The 19,558-nt window shown below is 47.8% G+C and overlaps 1 protein-coding gene across 1 annotated transcript in view; it reads right to left on the reverse strand.

Annotated features, from left to right (window-relative positions):
• Positions 1–5,427: 5,427 nt before the first annotated feature.
• ME3 (malic enzyme 3) overlaps positions 5,428–19,558 on the reverse strand; it is a 148,321-nt gene continuing 134,190 nt past the window's right edge. The window contains 7 exon segments of the mRNA XM_048493278.1: positions 5,428–6,113; positions 7,976–8,074; positions 9,511–9,684; positions 12,595–12,737; positions 14,663–14,768; positions 16,387–16,500; positions 16,904–17,001. Coding sequence (XP_048349235.1) covers positions 5,952–6,113; positions 7,976–8,074; positions 9,511–9,684; positions 12,595–12,737; positions 14,663–14,768; positions 16,387–16,500; positions 16,904–17,001 — 896 coding nt within the window. The 3' untranslated portion in view covers positions 5,428–5,951.

Here is a 19,558-nt window from a genome sequence, read left to right on the forward strand (position 1 = left end):
GGGGCTCGGCAGCCTGTGGCCCCTTTGGAGAGGAAGACAGGCTGGTGGAAGGGTAAAGGAAAACTTCTTCGGAAGTGCAGAGTACTTGCTGGGAGTGCTTAAGCTGAAAATGGGATCCCCCAACGCCCAGGCCTGTCTTTCCATTACCTTGGAAAGCAAATGGCCCCTGTTCAATTTTGTGCTGTTCTCCTCGGCTCATATCGCTCGGTAGTAAAGAGGCAGCTTCACGCAAAGGAAAGATGGGCTCTTGCTCACCCCTCCGTTTATGTCTATAATCTTGAAGATTCGTCCTACACCCGCGCTGGTCAAAGAAGCGTGAAACCGTCGGAAGAGTTTCTTTAAAGGCCAGAAGGGAAGGGGAAAGAACCTGTAGATGTTTTGAGTCTCCATGGCTTCTTTGGGGCCACCTGTAATTATATCGATAGCAAAGAGGTAAGTAATCAGGGCTGGGCTGTAAATGAGGGATCTAACAAAGGCTTCTTTGTCGTCCGGTTCTGGGTACCAGGAGGCCAAGTCGTGTTTGTAGGCATAGTCAACTATCTGAAACGAGATGGAGAAGACAGTGGTTGTTGGAATATTCAGCCTTGTTTGCATGCAGTGGCAGCAGAAGCAGCAGGGAATTCTGGGAAGCTGCATGAACATTCTAAAGCTGACAGTTAAAAACCGTTGGTAGTGTTCTGTTCCCTCACTGCCTCACTGCCTGCCTGCCTGCCTGACTAAGCAAGAAGAGATGTTCTCTGTACTGATGTAAACCAAATACTATGTAAATATGCTCTGACAAAGATATTGTATCGCAACCAAACTGTAACAAACGATGAGCCATGCATGCAACTATATATATGTGATACTTTGTTGATATGTATATACTGTATATGTTTTCTCTCTCAGTTAAAGTTCTCCTCATGTTTATGAACTTCTGAGGTAAAATGGCTGGTCTTTTGAAAGATAACTATTCTAATTCGACGTGCCGCACAATCCACATTTCTGCTCGTTACTTTGCTTGGCAGGATTATATATTTTAAATATACCTGTTGCCCTTCAAGAGCCCTGGGCTTAGACTCATAATTTGACATGAGTTTGAAACTGGGGAGTTTGGAGGATGAACTTGACTAGGTTGGAATGTCGGGCCTAATTATGAGCTGAACCCAAACCTCTTTGAATCATGGTCCAGTTTAGCCCAGGCCTCACCTCCATCCCTCTCTACACTGCAGCCACTTCTTCCCCTCCCTCATGGCAGGGATGAGAGGATCCTAGCAACTCCCAGTACGGCCATCGTGAGAAAGATTTCAGTGGCACAGCAGATACTCAAGACCCCCAAGAGAAATATAGTTTCCTGGGGACCTTGTTACTGGAGAACCTTTTCCTCCAGCATTCCAGGGCTTAATCTGGGCCATAGAAGCTTCTAGAATAGCTAGTCTGCTTTGGTAACAAGAAACCAAGGGCCTGTTACTCATGGAACACTTATTTTGGGCCTTTTAGCTACAGCTTAAAAAGCCTTTTTTGTTTGTTTGTTTCAGCTTTACCAAATGCACATTTCTAATTACCCTCCTTTCTCCATCATGTAGTTATGTAGCTGTTCAAACAACTGGCCTGTTGTGTTATTTGGTCTATTTTCTGGATAGCAGTGTACAGCCATTGGCTTATATTTAAGCATTCTGGAAAGTCACTGACTGCTATACATAACAGCATGCTTTCAGCTACCACTCCAAGTTCAGCTCATGATTTCTTGCCTACAGCTAGGGTAACTGCCTTTCTTTTAGTTCCTTGGACAGGACTCAAATCTGAAATATTTGCATTATGGATTCTTGGGATTACAATACCCACCAGATAAAGTAAGAAGGAGGAGGAGTTTGGATTTATACCCCACCTTTCTCTCCTGTAAGGAAACTCAAGGTGGCTTACAAAATCCTTTCCCTTCCTCTCCCCACAACATACATTCTGTGAGGTAGGTGGGGCCGAGAGAGTTCCGAAGAACTGTGACTAGCTCAAGGTCACCCAGCAGGAATATAGGTATGTGGAAACACATCTGATTCACCAGATAAACCTCTGGCAGGTGGAGGAGTGGGGAATCAAACCCAGTTCTCCAGATTAGAATCCACTTATATAACCACTACACCCACACCTCACACGTTGTAGTATTGCTACTGACCCAGCAGCACCCGTGAGTAGAGCGTTGGAGAGACCAGCGGACCCTCTGACCTTCTAGTGCACCGCTTTTACTCCTCAGCCCCATATGAGTCACGGGTCTTGAACTATCCTGGCTCAGTCACGGGCGTCCCAGACAAAGGGACCGTGAGTCTGCCCCAGGTGAGGAGTTAGGCCCAGGCGCTTACGCTCTTCTCCATGCAGTAGCAGCCCGGGTGAGGTCATGCATCACATGATGATCTCCCGGCTCTCAGCTCTCCCGCTCTCCCGGACTCTCCCGTCCCGCCCTCTACTGCGCCCCATGAGAATCACAATAAAGTTACCCCAGGAACCAGCGGAGACTTCGCCAGGAACAGGACCTCCAGCTCCAGCTGCTGGCGATCTCCACCAGATGTTATCTCCAGCGTCACCGTCACCGTTCTTGCGCTGACAGCGACCTGAAGCTGGTGCGAAACCAGAGGAATCTCAGACCTCACCCTGCTCACCGTCGCTGGGAAAGGGGCAGCGGTACCCGAAGTCGCTGGATGGCGCATCCAGGGACCACCGTTTGGTGTCGCCTGTCCTCTGGATCGAGCGCATCCAGAGAACTTCGCGTCCTAGGACTCGTCCAGCGGAACACGGTGGTATGGGAGCTTGCAAAAGCAGGGCTTATGACAAACCTTGCGTTGAGCTGGCGTTAGCGAAATCACGGCCAGGAGTCTCCGTAAAGAGGGAGCCTCGCAAACTGGTTGAGAGATTGAAGCTCAGGTGGCCATGGTACCCGAGGGAGACGGTGAATCACCAAGGATTAGGGGAAAACATCAGGCACTCTTAGCGCTGCAGAGCCTGCATGGCGCGCCCGATGTCACTGCCCCAGCGTGGAACAGGTGCTATGTAAGCCATCCAGCCTGCAGACCCATGGCTCCCTTGCTATGGGCGCCCTCCCTTCGATCTTTCACCTTCAATTTCAGCCCGGAATTTTCTCATCCACTAAATTGGGCCTTCCTGTCCTCCTTCCGCTACTGCTCCTGCTCCGCCTCCTTCAAATTCTCCCGTGACCGTAGCCCCCCTCCCCACTGCTCCGCCTTCATTTTCCGAAGCCACCGCACCTCCGTCCAATACGTAATGCGGGTTTCAAAACCATAGGCATATTAATCGCGATCTGCTAAGAAGGAAACCCTGGCGGGAGAGAGCGATGCCGATATCCGCGTTGTGCCCGTCCACTTCACAGATGCAGCGGGAGGGATGGCATGGATGGTTCAGTACCTTATGAGCTGGCCTCCTCCACCGAATCCGCCAAAGCCATGCGGGCGGTGGGATACTATTACGTGAGGCGTACTGGAGGCAATCCCTTGAAGGGAATCACCCTATGGTTGCCGGGCGACTGGAAGACCACCTTTAGCATGCTCAGGCCCTGCACAATTTGTGATCTAGAGCGAGTTCGCCAACCAATGCATCCAGCAGGGGAGCCGCCTCTGGTAGCCTACACAGCAACTCAACTACGGCCGATGCTTCGCCAAACCCAGCGATCAGATTGTACCACCAGAAGTCACCCTTACGATTGCGCCTCTGAGTGCGCCTATAAGGCATTTATCAAAGTCCCCAATGCCGGCCAGCCAACCCAAGTTTCTCCACCATCCGGCCGAAAACCCAGAGCCCTACGCCGGTTGTGAACCCAGGCTTCAGGAAGCTCTCAAAGGCAGGTAAGCGAAGGGGCCAGAGCGGAGGCTCCTCATGCGCTTCGCTAAAGAGAGGCATGCCTCCGCACTGAAGGTGCAGCAGGCAAGGATCCTGAACTGGCGACATGCTTAAAGCTTGCCGGGACATGGTCCCGGCTCACCAAGCTAACCTCCCTCGCCGCGGCACTCTCCACCACCGGGGGACAGCCCAGAGTTGCTTGCTTCACGGCGGGTCCGGGACACTTCGGGGTGCAGGCAGCCAGTGAGGGGGGGCCTGCAACCCGATGGAGGAGGTCCCCAGGAGGCAGCCCAAGACCCGGTGCCCTGATGCCAGAAGGGCTTCCACTGGAGAAAGCTTGACTTTGCCGATGGGAAACTCCCGCCGGGCATCTCTCCCCAACCAGGTTCAAGGAGGAGAGTACTAGAGCAGACCAAACACCAAGGCCCTGCCAGAACCACCCCCCCCCCTCTCGTGGCATCTTTCGCTGCATGCACTTATTATCTCCTTTAAGAAGTTCCCCCACGGGGTTCTTGTCGCCCCAACCCAGTGGCGAGCCCATCCCTACTGGGACTATTGGGCTAGTGTTGCCATGCCTCTGCCCGCTGAACAGGGACTGTTCGCGCCGTCCCAGTGTCCGACTCCGCGCAAGGGACCCATACATCTCCAGGTCTGGACAAAACATCCCACAGGAATTGCCTGCGGAGCCAGCTGCGCTCAGTTGAAGTTCTCTTGCCCCATCGTTTGCCAGCTGCCGACCCAATAAGGCTACAGGCCCAGCAGTAACATGGGGCAGTCCACACCACCAGCATAGCAGCGGTGGGGGCGCCTATCGGGGAGCTCCAGCCCATACCTGGGCTTCGCCATAGAAGGGATATATGTTCAAGAGGGCCTGGTGGACACCGGTAGCTGATGTTACGTCATCAGAGCAGCCGGAGTGGCCCGACCAGTGGCGACCGAAACTGCCAGCATCTGGGGTGGAAACAAACCCAGCGAGGAGCCAGACATCCGGCCCTCCGCGGTCAACAGCCCAGGACTCGTGGGAGGGCAGCCCCCCCCCCCCCCCAGTCCAGGCAAACCCTACAAATATCCATGGTGTGGCGATTGCACAGTGCATCTGTCACCCAAGAAGCACTAAATTTGCTACGACAGGTGTGAACCATTGCAAAATCCCCAGCAAGGATGAAGAAGAAGAAGAAGAAGAAGAAGAAGAAGAAGAAGAGTTGGATTTATATCCCCCCTTTCTCTCCTGCAGGAGACTCAAAGAGGCTTACAATCTCCTTGCCCTTTTTCCCCTCACAACAAACACCCTGTGAGGTGGGTGGGGCTGAGAGAGCTCCGAGAAGGTGTGACTAGCCCAAGGTCACCCAGCTGGCGTGTGTGGGAGTGCACAGGCTAATCTGAATTCCCCAGATAAGCCTCCGCAGCTCAGGCGGCAGAGCTGGGAATCAAATCCGGTTCCTCCAGATTAGATACACGAGCTCTTAACCTCCTATGCCACTGCTGCTCAGGATGCTTCATTCCCTGGCTTAGGCAACAGTTCCAGGAAAAACCAGAGGGCTGCACCAGGTGAAAGGCCAAATGCCAGTACTGCAGTGGGAAAGTAAAAATTGACTATGAGGCTAGTAAAAGAAAACTAGCACTTTAATACATTTAATCACATAATGGTTAATACATTTTCCTTTCCCACTGCACCATCTGCATTTCGCCTTGCTTTCTTTCAGACTACAACGGCAGACGTCGTCACGTGTTGTTACACAGCCAATCGGTCGTGGGGTTTCCCAATATTTCTGGAGACTTGCAGGGGCTCGGCAGCCTGTGGTCCCTTTGGAGAGGGAGACAGGCTGGTGGAAGGGTAAAGGAAAACTTCTTCGGAAGTGCAGAGTACTTGTGGGAGTGCTTAAGCTGAAAATGGGATCCCCCAACGCCCAGGCCTGTCTTTCCATTACCTTGGAAAGCAAATGGCCCCGTTCAATTTTGTGCTGTTCTCCGGCTCATATCGGTAAAAAGGCAGCTACGCAAAGGAAAGATGGGCTCTTGCTCACCCCTCCGTTTATGTCTATAATCTTGAAGATTCGTCTACACCCACGCTGGTCAAAACGTGAGCGTCGGAAGAGTTTCTTTAAGACGAAGGGGAAGGGGAAAGAACCTTAGATGTTTTGAGTCTCCATGGCTTCTTGGGGCCACCTGTAATTATCGATAGCAAAGGAGTCGTAATCAGGGCTGTAAATGAGGGATCTAACAAAGGCTTCTTTGTCGTCCGGTTCTGGGTACCAGGAGGCCAAGTCGTGTTTGTAGGCATAGTCAACTATCTGAAACGAGATGGAGAAGACAGTGGTTGTTGGAATATTCAGCCTTGTTTGCATGCAGTGGCAGCAGAAGCAGCAGGGAATTCTGGGAAGCTGCATGAACATTCTAAAGGTGACAGTTAAAAACCGTTGGTAGTGTTCTGTTCCCTCACTGCCTCACTGCCTGCCTGCCTGCCTGACTAAGCAAAAAGTGATGTTCTCTGTACGGATGTAAACCAAATACTATGTAAATATGCTCTGACAAAGATATTGTATCGCAACCAAACTGTAACAAACTATGAGCCATGCATGCAACTATATATATGTGATACTTTGTTGATATGTATATACTGTATATGTTTTCTCTCTCAGTTAAAGTAAAGTTCTCCTTATGTTTACGAACTTCTGAGGTAAAACGGCTGGTCTTTTGAAAGATAACTATTGAAAGATACAATCCACATTTCTGCTCGTTACTTTGCTTGACAGGATTATATATTCTAAATATACCTGTTGTCTTTCAAGAGCCCTGGGCTTAGACTTGTAATTCGACATGAATTTGAAACTGGGGAGTTTGGAGGATGAACTTGACTAGGTCGGAATGTCGGGCCTAATTATGAGCTGAACCCAAACCTCTTTGAATCATGGTCCAGTTTAGCCCAGGCCTCACCTCCATCCCTCTCTACACTGCAGCCACTTCTTCCCCTCCCTCCTGGCAGGGATGAGAGGATCCTAGCAACTCCCAGTACGGCCATCGTGAGAAAGATTTCAGTGGCACAGAAGATACTCAAGACTCCCAAGAGAAATATAGTTTCCCGGAGACCTTGTTACTGGAGAACCTTTTCCTCCAGCATTCCAGGGCTTAATCTGGGCTATAGAAGCTTCTAGAATAGCTAGTCTGCTTTGGTAACAAGAAACCAAGGGCCTGTTACTCATGGAACACTTATTTTGGGCCTTTTAGCTACAGCTTAAAAAGCCTTTTTTGTTTGTTTGTTTGTTTCAGCTTTACCAAATGCACATTTCTAATTGCCCTCCTTTCTCCATCATGTAGTTATGTAGCTGTTCAAACAACTGGCCTGTTGTGTTATTTGGTCCGTTTTCTGGATAGCAGTGTACAGCCATTGGCTTATATTTATTTATTTATTTATCTATTAATTAATTAATTAATTAGTTAATTAATTAATTAATTAATTAATTAGGTTTATAGACCGCCCTCCCCCGGAGGGCTCAGGGCGGTGAACAATATAAAGAGCACAATCAATTAAAATACAATATAAATATAAAATTAGGATGGCTCTGATAAAAATAAATGGCTCTGATAAAAAAAATAAATTTAAGCACTCTGGAAAGCCACTGACTGCTGTACATAACAGCATGCTTTCAGCTACCGCTCCAAGTTCAGCTCATGATTTCTTACCTCGGGTAACTGCCTTTGCTTTAGTTCCATGGACAGGACTCAAATCTGAAAGATCTGCATTATGGATTCTTGGAATTACAATACCCACCAGATAAAGTGAGAAGAAGGAGCAGTAGTAGTTTGGATTTATACCCCACCTTTCTCTGCTGTAAGGAGACTCAAGGTGGCTTACAAAATCCTTTCCCTTCCTCTCCCCACAACATACATGCTGTGAGGTAGGTGGGGCTGGGAGAGTTCCGAAGAACTGTGACTAGCCCAAGGTCACCCAGCAGGAATATAGGAGTTTGGAAACACATCCGATTCACCAGATAAACCTCTGCCACTTAGGTGGAGGAGTGGGGAATCAAACCCAGTTCTCCAGATTAGAATCCACTTAACCCTAACCCTACACCACACCTCTACATCTCCTTCTGATTCTATGATTCTATGAACACGTCTGTTAACAATGGTTACCAAAACCAAGAATCCTTACTTTAACGGCAATTTTGAAGGAGACATCTCGGATGGTGCTCAATGGGGGATACAATCTTCCTTCAGCAAGGTTCTCTTTGGTGACCTCTTCAGCAATTGACTAGAGGTGGGGAGAAAAGAAAGCGTCTTGATTGATGATGCCCTTCTGAAGTATCAAGGTTCTCTTTGGGAAGAATGTGTATCAGGCCCTGCTTGTAGGATAACTCTGAAACCTTCCGCATTCAAACTCTTTAGCACCGTTGTCACTTAACCACTGTATTCCCATTTCTTGCTGATCTTTTTACAGTGAAATTCACAGTTACATCTTGACTCCCTCCTCACATAAGAACTCCTGTCCTTAACTGAGGGCTACTTCACAGGTGTACATTTTAGGTATCCTTCTAAGAAGTTTTAAACATCAACACAGAAAGTGTGAATGCCATAGGGAGTTTTGGCCCCTAATCCATGGAATGCTTTCCTCGGGGTTGTTTGCTGTGCAGTGGAGCTGTAGTGGGGGATCCTCATGTTTTCTCTGTCTATATGCAAGGATGCACCCCACTGCTTGATGCAGGCTTGCCTGCTGAACTTTCTGTGTTCTCAATTCTAACTGCTTTTCCTGGTTCTCTTAACTCCGCCCATCAACTCACTCTTAAAGACACACATCTCATCACACCTGGTAGCTACCAGATTGCTGACTTTGTTAAAGCCCTTTAAATTGCTATTGTGTCAATATTGTAACCCCTTTCCAAAAATAATCCTCCTCAAATGAAAGAGGCAAAGCAATTTCCTGGAATACACTCAGCTGAAGAAGGGGATCATGTCCTTGAACTGATATTCTGCACCCACACACACATATACAGCTGCTGCTGTTGCTGTGGGAGGAATGAGAGGCTTGTTATTTCAATATTCCTTTGTATTTCTGCATTCCTGTATTAGATCTATTATTATTTCAACAGATTTAATATGGTACAAATACTTGAAGTTGAAATAAAGTTTTAAAAGCTCTCTGGATCATTGGGGAGGGTGGAAGTAGAATCAGAGAGGCAGGGCAGAGCCAAAAAACTCTAAGTAAAGAACAATGCAGGGCTATTTATTTTATCTTTTCTGCAAAGCAGGGGAGAAGGCCACTCTTTGCCCATTCTCACAAACAGCGATAATTATGAGATCTGCTGCGCAGTGAGTGTGAGAGGGGGGAAAAGGCGTCCATAACAGAAGCTCTGCCCTGAAAAGAATCACACTTCAGCACAGGCCAGAACAGCAGTGTATAATTGCCCTCCGATTGTCTACAGTTTTCTAACAAGTGATAAACCTGGGTTTATAAACCTGGGTCCATGATAAACCTGGGTTTGCCTTTGCGCAGCATGTGAAATGGCCTCTTAGAATTTAAGCTGATCTCTCTTTTTACAGAAGATTTTGGATTCAGATTGGAAGGGAAAAAGGGAGAAAGCACCAAGTAGGTGTTCTGGGAAGAACTGCTAGGACATTGAGACACCACAGTTGTTGACAATGTCCACTCACTACACACTAAAATCTGCCACTGAATATAAAATCCCAAACCTGTGCGGTGAGGAGAAAGATGTCGTCCGAGATGTGTCGGACTCCACAGGCGATGACTCCCAGAGCGACGCCGGGGAAGATGTAGGCGTTGTTGCCTTGCCCAGGAAAGAAGGTCTGCCCATTTGGCAGGGTCACTTTCGGGAACGGGCTCCCACTTGCAAATATACCGCGGCCCTGTCAGCAGAACAAGGAAGATTCAGCTTGCATCAGGAAGACTTTTTTTAGTGAGTCATGTGTGTGTATTGTGTGTATGAATCCATTTGTCCTAGACCTAGAAGAAATGACATTGGCTTTTTCACAGTAGGTTAAGAGTTCGGCAGGCTGGCACAGTGCCCATGAGCATTTTCTCTCAATTGCATCCGATTTGCCAGCTCTCTCATTACCTGGACTCAGGTGATCCGGCCACACTGTTCAATGCTTTTGTAATATCATGGAAGCAAGAAGAACATGAGATCAAAATGCATCAAGTTATAAATGGATTGGGGTGGACTTATGAAACCTGGTACCTAACTCTCCATTTCAAACTCTGCCTGTCTGTAAACATACAGCGTCTTTTTCACTCCAGAACCGGCATGGTATAGCTCTTAAAGGCCGATTACGCACAAAGTATTTGCTGCGTGGTGGAGGCGAATGTCTGCTGCAACGAGTTTTCTTGTACAGAAGTATTTCCTCCAGCCCCGCTTTCACTTTCCACTCTCTCCGTGGCAAGCAAATCTTTGCTAAATAAGCTTCCTGGGTGACTCTGGACTGGTCAGACTTCCTCAGCCTAACATACCTCACATGAGGATAAAATGACAGAGAGGATGTCACCCTAAGCTCCCAGGAGGAAGGGTTGGTAAAAATGTACTAAGTAAACAGAAGCTGTACCTAATGAAACGGCTCCTCAACTAACTTGGGCCCTTTCTGCACTGACACTTTAAAACCACATACCTTAGGGACCGCCTTTCCCCGTATCACCCAATCAGGTCCCTCCGTTCTTCAGAGGAGAATCTGCTGGTAATCCCCGGCCTGAAGAATGTCTGGCTGACCTCAACAAGGGCCGGGGCCTTTTCGGTCCTGCCCACACACACACACCCCCCCCGGTGAAATGGGCTCCAAAGCGAGATCAGGGCCCTGCACGATCTGAGTTCTTTCTGCAGAGTCTGTAAGATGGAGCTCTTCCACCGGGCATTTTTTAAAGAGCTGGCTGGGCTAACATCTACTAACATCTATTATTACTGGCCTCCCAGGGGATAGTCGGGGTTAAGTCGCCATCATGAATGATATTGCTGAAGTTGTTGTTTTGATGTCTTTTAAAATATTTATTGTGCTTTTAAATGTATCCTATTTTATTGTTGTTTAGCCACCCTGAGCCCTTCGGGGATGGGTGGGGTATAAATTCAATAAATAAATACATAAATAAACAAAAAGTTTCAAGGCAGGAAATAAAAAGTGCCTCTGTGGAGTCCTGCATTATTTTCACCCCAAAACGTTTTATTTGCAGCCTCAAAATATTTTAAATGAATCCACTTTTAAAACGATTCTCCGGCTGAAACGTCTTTGAAAAGTCTTCCTTTGCGTGAGAGGTCCCTTTAAGATGTCTCCCATGCCTCTGTACCTTCCCTATACTTCCTGATCGGCGCCATTTTGTGAGCTCACTCCTTGCCGCTCGCCTGTTTTTGGAGCATTTGGCAGAGTTTCTTCAGTTTTGGGGGGATAATTTTGAAGGAGGTAGTGTAGAAAGTGCAGAGAATTGCAGCACCCCGCTGTGAAGCACTGAAGCAGCAATTCCACACGACAAACTCAAAATAAAAGGCAAAAATCACAAAATGGTGGCCTGGAATCGTTTGAAGAAGATGAATGCGGACACAAATTGTTGCAAAGGGGGTTGGGGACTGATAACATTTTATACTTTTCCCCCCACCGAAAGATGTAAGTAGAATTGTAAATCCATCCGCCACTTCTTCCTGGACATTATTTGTAGCAGACTGCTCCGCGGGGTCCTAATGCCTGCCTTGTCCTCCCCTTCCCCCAATTCCGTATTCAGAATTAACCACGCTAATGACACTTCCACCAAACCACGGCTGACTGCACTTAGTTCTTTCAGTGGAAAAGGATGTAGAAACGTTCTCAAGGATTTGTGCAGAAAGGGTTTTGGTTGTGCTCATGTGGATCCCATAGTGCAGGAGCAGCACTGGTGTGTTGGTTAAGAGCAGGTTCATTCTAATCTGGAGGAACCGGGTTTGATTCCCCGCTCTGCCACTTGAGCTGTGGAGGCTTATCTGGGGAATTCAGATTAGTCTGTGCACTCTAACACATGCCAGCTGGGTGACCTTGGGCTAGTCACAGTTCTTCTGTGCTCTCTCAGCCCCACCCACCTCACAGGGTGTTTGTTGTGAGGGGGGAAGGGAAAGGAGATTGTAAGCCCCTTTGAGTCTCCTTACAGGAGAGAAAGGGTAGATATAAATCCAAACTCTTCAACCACTTCTTTGCTCATTTCCACAATCCCGTGCCTCTCTGTAAGCCTTTCCCATTGTTCAAATTTACATTATAAGCTCCTTGGGGTTTGGACCAGAGGTGGGATCCAGCAGGTTCTCACAGGTTCCCGAGAGTAGGTTACTAATTATTTGTGTGTGCCGAGAGGGGGTTACTAATTGGTGATTTTGCCACGTGATTTTTGCCTTAGTTACGCCCCTCCTCTCAGCAGTAGCGCGGAGAACTTGAAGCAGTCTAGCAGGAGGTGCACCGGCATGCGTGGCAGCCTAGCCTGCATGCGTGGATTTCCACCCAGGACGGTTGGCCCGGCGTCCTTGCCAGCCAGCCAGGAATGCCCACGTACGCCCTGTCATGCTCCGCCAAGCCCCATTGGCGCTACGCCACAGTTTGAATCCCACCCCCATGGGAACCTGTTACTAAAATTTTTGGATCCCACCACTGGTTGGGACCCATCTCTCTGCCATCTCTGTGCCATGAATATTGACGGCAAAGGAGATATCAGCAAATTAGAACTGAGTGATAAGAAACTAAGGGGAGTATGAAGCAACTTGCAGGTCTTTGTAGCTGTGGAACCAGAAAGAGGCACATATTGGATATCACCTTCCTTACCTCTGTCAAGTGGTAGCACTGCTCCGCGGTGCACTCCGCTTTGCTTGTGGGGTTACTCAGAGCAAAAATGATGGGCCGCTTGTTGAACGTTGCCATGTCCTTCAAAATCTGGTCGGTGAACGCTCCTCCAATGGCAGCGACACCTGTTCCAATTCAAAGTAGACAAAATGGTCGAAGTCTATCTTCTGTTTGCAAGAGAACAGCTTCTATAACGGCCTTGAGCAATCCGACATCTCGTATCATTCCCCCTTCCTCTGTCTTATCCTCACAACGAGAACCCGATGAGGTTGAGCAATTTTTGACAGATCCTAGGTCAACTGGCAAGCTTTCCTGGCACAGCAGAGATCCGAACGCAACTGCCCCAGGTTCTAGTCTGCTACTCTGACCGCTACTCCTGGGACCTCTCCCTGCCGATGTTTGCTTGGTCTTGGCGGTAATGATTGGATGGGTCACCAGAACCTCAGCTGAAGGAGGAAATTTGTACTCTGAGCTGAATGAGGAAATTTGTACTCTGAGCAGCAGTGGCATAGGAGGTTAAGAGCTCGTGTATCTAATCTGAAGGAACCGGGTTTGATTCCCAGCTCTGCCGCCTGAGCTGTGGAGGCTTATCTGGGGAATTCAGATTAGCCTGTACACTCCCACACTTGCCAGCTGGGTGACCTTGGGCTAGTCACAGCTTCTCGGAGCTCTCTCAGCCCCACCCACCTCACAGGGTGTTTGTTGTGAGGGGGGAAGGGCAAGGAGATTGTAAGCCCCTTTGAGTCTCCTACAGGAGAGAAAGGGGGGATATAAATCCAAACTCTTCTTCTTCTTCAGAAAAATGAACTGAACATTTTGCCACTGTCAGGAACAGAACGAGGCTGCTTTATTTTGACCCTCGGTCTATTCACAGTCGTCTGCTCCGACAAACAGAACAAAATCTGAGTCTGGTAGCTTCTTAAAGACCAACCCGATTTCCCAACATATAAGCTTTTATGAGCTAAGGTACACTTTGCTCTACCTCATATCTGGGTATTTGGACTCCAGGCTTGCTGTACTACTACATATTAAGAGAGCCGGCGTGGTGTAGTGGTTAAGAGCAGGTGGATTCCAATCTGGAGAACCAGGTTTGATTCCCCATTGCTCCACCTGAGTGGCAGAGGCTTATCTGGTGAACCAGATGTGTTTCTGCACTCCTACATTCCTGCTGTGTGACCTTGGGCTAGTCACAGCTTTCTCTGAACACTCTCAGCCCCTCACAAGGACTCTTTAGTTTGGAGAGGAGACGGCTGAGGGGGGATATGATTGAAGTCTATAAAATTATGCATGGGGTAGAAAATGTTGACAGAGAGAAATTTTTCTCTCTTTCTCACAATACTAGAACCAGGGGGCATCCATTGAAAATGCTGGGGGGAAGAATTAGGACTAATAAAAGGAAACACTTCTTCACGCAACGTGTGATTGGTGTTTGGAATATGCTGCCACAGGAGGTGGTGATGGCCACTAACCTGGATAGCTTTAAAAGGGGCTTGGACAGATTTATGGAGGAGAAGTCAATTTATGGCTACCAATCTTGATCCTCTTTGATCTGAGATTGCAAATGCCTTAACAGACCAGGTGATCGGGAGCAACAGCAGCAGAAGGCCATTGCTTTCACCTCCTGCATGTGAGCTCCCAAAGGCACCTGGTGGGCCACTGCGAGTAGCAGAGAGCTGGACTAGATGGACTCTGGTCTGATCCAGCTGGCTTGTTCTTATGTTCTTAAGGTGTCTGTTGTGGAAAGAGGAAGGGAAAGGAGCTTGTAAGCCACCTTGAGTCTCCTTACAGGAGAAAAAAGTAGGGTATAGATCCAAACTCTTCTTCTTCTAATACAGCTACTCACCTGAAACAATCTAACTAGCGAACGGCTCTCCAGAGTTTCTAACAGGGACTTCCTGCATCAGCTACCACCTGACCATTTTAACTGGAGATGTTGGGGATTGAACCGGGGACTTCCTGCATGCAAGCCAGAAGTTCGGTCACTGAACCAAAGCATGCCTAAGGATCACAGGGAAGGCGCAAGAATGATAATGAAGGAAAGGACAGTTACCAATCAGAGCTGTCGGTTTGATTTTCTGCACCACTTCTCCGAGGGTTTTCACGCTGGGGTGGTCGTGGGCAAACGTCTCCTTCTCGTGGTTCAGGTGACTCCTGCCCTGCGAGAAACACAAAATGCAGGCAAGTACTTTTTGGACCTTTTTTTTGTTTCCCATCTTTTGTCTAGCATTATTTCACTGGATTTAAAGAGTCCATTCCTCCAGCAATAGATCTTTGCTGTTAAAATGTTTAAACCTCCCACCCCCCCGATGGCTCTATAACAGGGGTGGGCAATTATTTTTTCCATGGGGCCGCATAAGAAACAGAAAATATTGTGGAGGGCCGGGCCAAAAGGCAGGGGGGCGAGGCGCTTTTGAAAGCCCCACAGAAGCCGGCAGCCAAGGCAACTGGCTTCTGCGGGGCTTTCAAAGGCGCTCCCCAGCACGGCAGGGGGGCCAGTCAGGGTCATCCAGTGGGCCGGATGTGGCCCGTGGGCCGTATAATGCCCAGGTCTGCTTTATAACATAATGGTGGAACTACTGCCTGCCCACCACTTCCTTGTCTCTGTCGCCTGCCACCTTTTTTTAGCTGCTGTCATTGGCTGTCTTTTCTCCTGTGTTATTGTGCTGTCAGGATCCATCACTCCATTACTACACCTTTAGTGTTAAATAAATTAATTAAAAAACCCTTCTGATCAATCTCAAATGGAGAGCAAGAAGTGGGGGAAGGTGGGCAGGAGTGAGAAAACCCAAAGAGAGATTAACATGTGGCATCTCCTTTGTACGTTGCTTCTTTTCGGAAATTAAGGGGATTCTCTGATCTGCAGTGCAGCGAGTTTGGAAGTGGGGAAAACTTACCAGCGCACATCAGAGAATCTGATCAGAATAGCAGGAGAACTCAATGTGAGGCAGCCCACAAGTGTATAAATGGTCACATGCTTTACTGTAGTTACCATTTGGAAGTTTGCTACAGTGTTATCAAAATATTTCCCTAACTGTCTTAAAATGTTATACTAGCCTTTGCTATAATGCAAACTGAAGGAATTTCTACAGGCACAGCTCTGAAGGATAATTGAGACCCATATATGCAGAAGTAGAAGAGAAGAAGAAGAGGAGTTTGGATTTACATCCCCCCTTTCTCTCCTGCAGGAGACTCAAAGGGGTTTACAATCTCCTTGCCCTTCCCCCCTCACAACAAACACCCTGTGGGGTGGGTGGGGCTGAGAGAGCTCCGAGAAGCTGTGACTAGCCCAAGGTCACCCAGCTGGTGTGTGTGGGAGTGCACAGGCTAATCTGAATTCCCCAGATAAGACTCCACAGCTCAGGCGGCAGAGCTGGGAATCAAACCCGGTTCCTCCAGATTAGATACACGAGCTCTTAACCTCCTACGCCACTGCATAGGATTAGCATGTGGCATCTCCTTTGTATGTTGCTTCTTTTCAGAAATTAAGGGGATTCTCTGATCTGCAGTGCAGCGAGTTTGGAAGTGGGGAAAACTTATCAGCGCACATCAGAGAATCTGATCAGAATAGCAGGAGAACTCAATGTGAGGCAGCCCACAAGTGTATAAATGGCCACCTGTTTTACTGCAGTTACCATTTGGAAGTTTGCTACAGTGTTATCAAAATATTTCCCTAACTGTCTTAAAATGTTATACTAGCCTTTGCTATAGTGCAAACTGAAGGAATTTCTACAGGCACAGCTCTGTAGAAATTGAGACCCATACATGCAGCAGTACCTTGACAATGAGTCCCTTGGAGTCTACCATCCAGATTTTTTTGATAGCCTCTTCCCTTGGAATGCCTTCCTTTTCCAGGGCCATAACAATCAGGTGAGCGATGCCTAAGGCCGCCTGAAAACACAACCAGGGATCCATTAGTCCAGTCAGAGGAAGCAGAAGATCCAAGTCCCCTCAGACAGCCAAACTGCAGGAAGGGACATTTCAAAACAGGAGAGGACTACAATTCAGGGACGCAAGGCATCTTTTGCACGCAGAGACGTCCCTGGGTGACAGCAGATCTTTCCCTCTTGGCTGGAATAACAGGAGGTTTAGAGCTTATCTTGATGGACTAAGAAGAAGAAGAAGAAGAGTTTGGATTTATATCCCCCCTTTCTCTCCTGTAGGAGACTCAAAGGGGCTTACAATCTCCTTGCCCTTCCCCCCTCACAACAAACACCCTGTGAGGTAGGTGGGGATAAGCATCAGATTCAGTGATATTTGCCTGTCCTTCCCAACGATAGGACATGAAACCTACTTCTCCAGCTCCTTGGAAAACAAATTTATGGTCCGACAGCTTGTTCTTGGTGATCCTCAAGGCTGCCAAGATGCCAGCGACTGCGACAGAAGCCGTTCCTGGGTGGGATAAAAATGAGACGGGTTTCACGAAAAGCTGCCCTGAACCCTTTTACGAAAGGTGGGCTAGAAATGCGATGATTTTTTTAAAATGTCATTCTATAACAAGAGGCTAGGCTAGAGTACAGAGAACGTGATCTTACATAATAGAACTCTGCTCAACATATACTGGAGAGAAATAACTCAGATGGCTGATCTTATTAGACACAGCCAAAAGTGGAGCCCTGCTGTAAAACAGAGCCAAGTTATTAGCAGATAGGCCCCTTCCGCACATGCAGAATAACACACTTCCAATCCACTTTCACAACTGTTTGCAAGTGGATTTTGTTATTCTGCACAGTAAAATCCAGCTGCAAAGTGGATTGAAAGTGGATTGAAAGTGCATTATTTTGCATGTGCGGAAGGGGCCATAGATCAAAGTGTGACTTTGACAGTCGTGAAAATTCTGTCTAAGGAATTTAATGGCGCTATTTCTTAAAATTTAATTGTACCATCACCTATATTTATAATGTTATGTAAATTTTATAAAACAGTACAGGAAATTTTTTATTGAACTTTTTATATATGAATTTCAGATATTATCTATGTATAAATGTACCACCCCCCTTTTGATCATGATTGTCTACGAGCATTAAATAAATATGAATATGTATACTTTTTTCAAGTTAAAGATGACACCAGCGGCATACAAACGCCTACCCTTCTTCTCCCCACAACAGACCCCTTGTGAGATAGGTGGGGTTGAGAGAGTTCTGAGAGAACTGTGACTGGCCCAAGGACATGCAGCAGGCTTCATGTGCAGGAGTGTGGAAACAAACCTGGGTCACCAGATAAGACTCTGCACTCATATACAGGAGTGGGGATTCAAATCAAGTTCTCCAGATTAGAGTCCACCACACTAAACCACTACACCATAATGGGTCTCAGTGATTTTAAGCGTTTTTACAAATTATTTAGATATTGGTAGGTTCACTCCCCCCCCCCCCCCCCGGGAACTAAAGTAAAGTTTCCCCTTCAGTCGTGTTCAACCCTGGGGTACCACAGCTATGACGGCATAGGAAAGCCTCTTTCCGGTAAAAGTAGCCATTGCAAGTTTTCCCGCCATTCTTTACCCCCCGCCACAGCCAGGTACCCAGCCCAACCAAGAAATGTCTTTATTTTACTGAATGGCCATTCTGCCAGTTTGCCAGGCCATCTGTTCTAACTGGTGCCTCAAACCTCCCAGACCCGCGTGAGAGGAAAAAGCTAATTTTAACCTGTTCGCCATGCTGCTCCTCCTTCTAGAAGCTACCTTGCGCAATTTTAATGCAAAGTTAGAGGGCAAAAACCTCAAGCAAATCCATGTTAAACTAAATTAATTCTGTCTGGTGAGCACCTGGGGATGTATGCGTACTTTTAGGGTCATTTATTCCAAAGAGGGGGATGCCTAGTGCGCTTCATTGACAAAAGGACCAGCTGCTCACCGGGGTGGGGTAGGGATATTCCGATGAAATAATTTTTGGGATGAGGGTAATGGAACTTTCTTCACCCTCTCGGCTATTTTCTTCATGCAACATGCATTGGTGTTTCATCGCTGCCAGCAGGAGGGGGTGATGGCCACTAACATGGATAGCTTTAAAAGGGGCTTGGACAGATTTATGGAGGAGAAGTCGATTTATGGCTACCAATCTTGAACCTCTTTGAGCTGAGATTGCAAATGCCTTAGCAGACCAGGTGCTCAGGAGCAGCAGCAGCAGCAGAAGGCCATTGCTTTCACCTCCTGCACGTGAACTCCCAAAGGCCTGGTGGGCCACTGCGAGTAGCAGAGAGCTGGACTAGATGGACTCTGGTCTGATCCAGCTGGCTTGTTCTTATGTTCTTAACTGTTGTATACTCCTTGATCCTCTAGGCGGAGCCAGGGATTAACCTTTCTTCTGCAATTCACCCAGTGAACTGCATTTACATTGGAAGCCACTCCGTCAAATAAACTTTTCAAGAGATTTTGGTCCCCTTAAAGACTGAATAAGTGTAGGGGGAGAAGGGAGCACAGTGGATGCTCTGACTCAGCCTGCGTTAAGAAGTGGTTTGGAGAAGTGCACAGTCCTGCGAGACTGGGTGTGCCGTTACTCATAATCCTAAACTGCGATTACAGATAGGATGGGAAAGCATACAAAATCCTTTATCCAACGACCAAGAGCCTGGAATGCGTCCTCCCCCCCCCCCCCATTCAAATGTGTTTCTAATCCTTCATGTCTGTGGATTGTGGGGCCGGGCTCCGGTTACTCAAAAACAGCCCCCCAAAAGTAAAACAGTCTTGGCCCTGGTGGAATTACAGTCTGCGGATCTCCAAGCAAGGAACAGACGGCAGCTGCTCTCCACAAACTGTTGGCTAATCAGTGTTTGGTTAATCCCACAAGGTCACGCTTAAGATATAAATAAACAAACTGTGGCGCAGCCCTGCTGAAGAGATCTTCTTTGTAAACTGGGCTCTCTGTTTTCCACCAATTTGGAAGCTCTGACTTCAGTTCCCCCCCCCCCCCCCCCAATTAGTTAATGAAGCAGAGCTGTGCTGGCTGAC

Source organism: Sphaerodactylus townsendi, linkage group LG04 (genome assembly GCF_021028975.2).
Source record: "Sphaerodactylus townsendi isolate TG3544 linkage group LG04, MPM_Stown_v2.3, whole genome shotgun sequence".
Taxonomy (NCBI): Eukaryota; Metazoa; Chordata; class Lepidosauria; order Squamata; family Sphaerodactylidae; genus Sphaerodactylus; species Sphaerodactylus townsendi.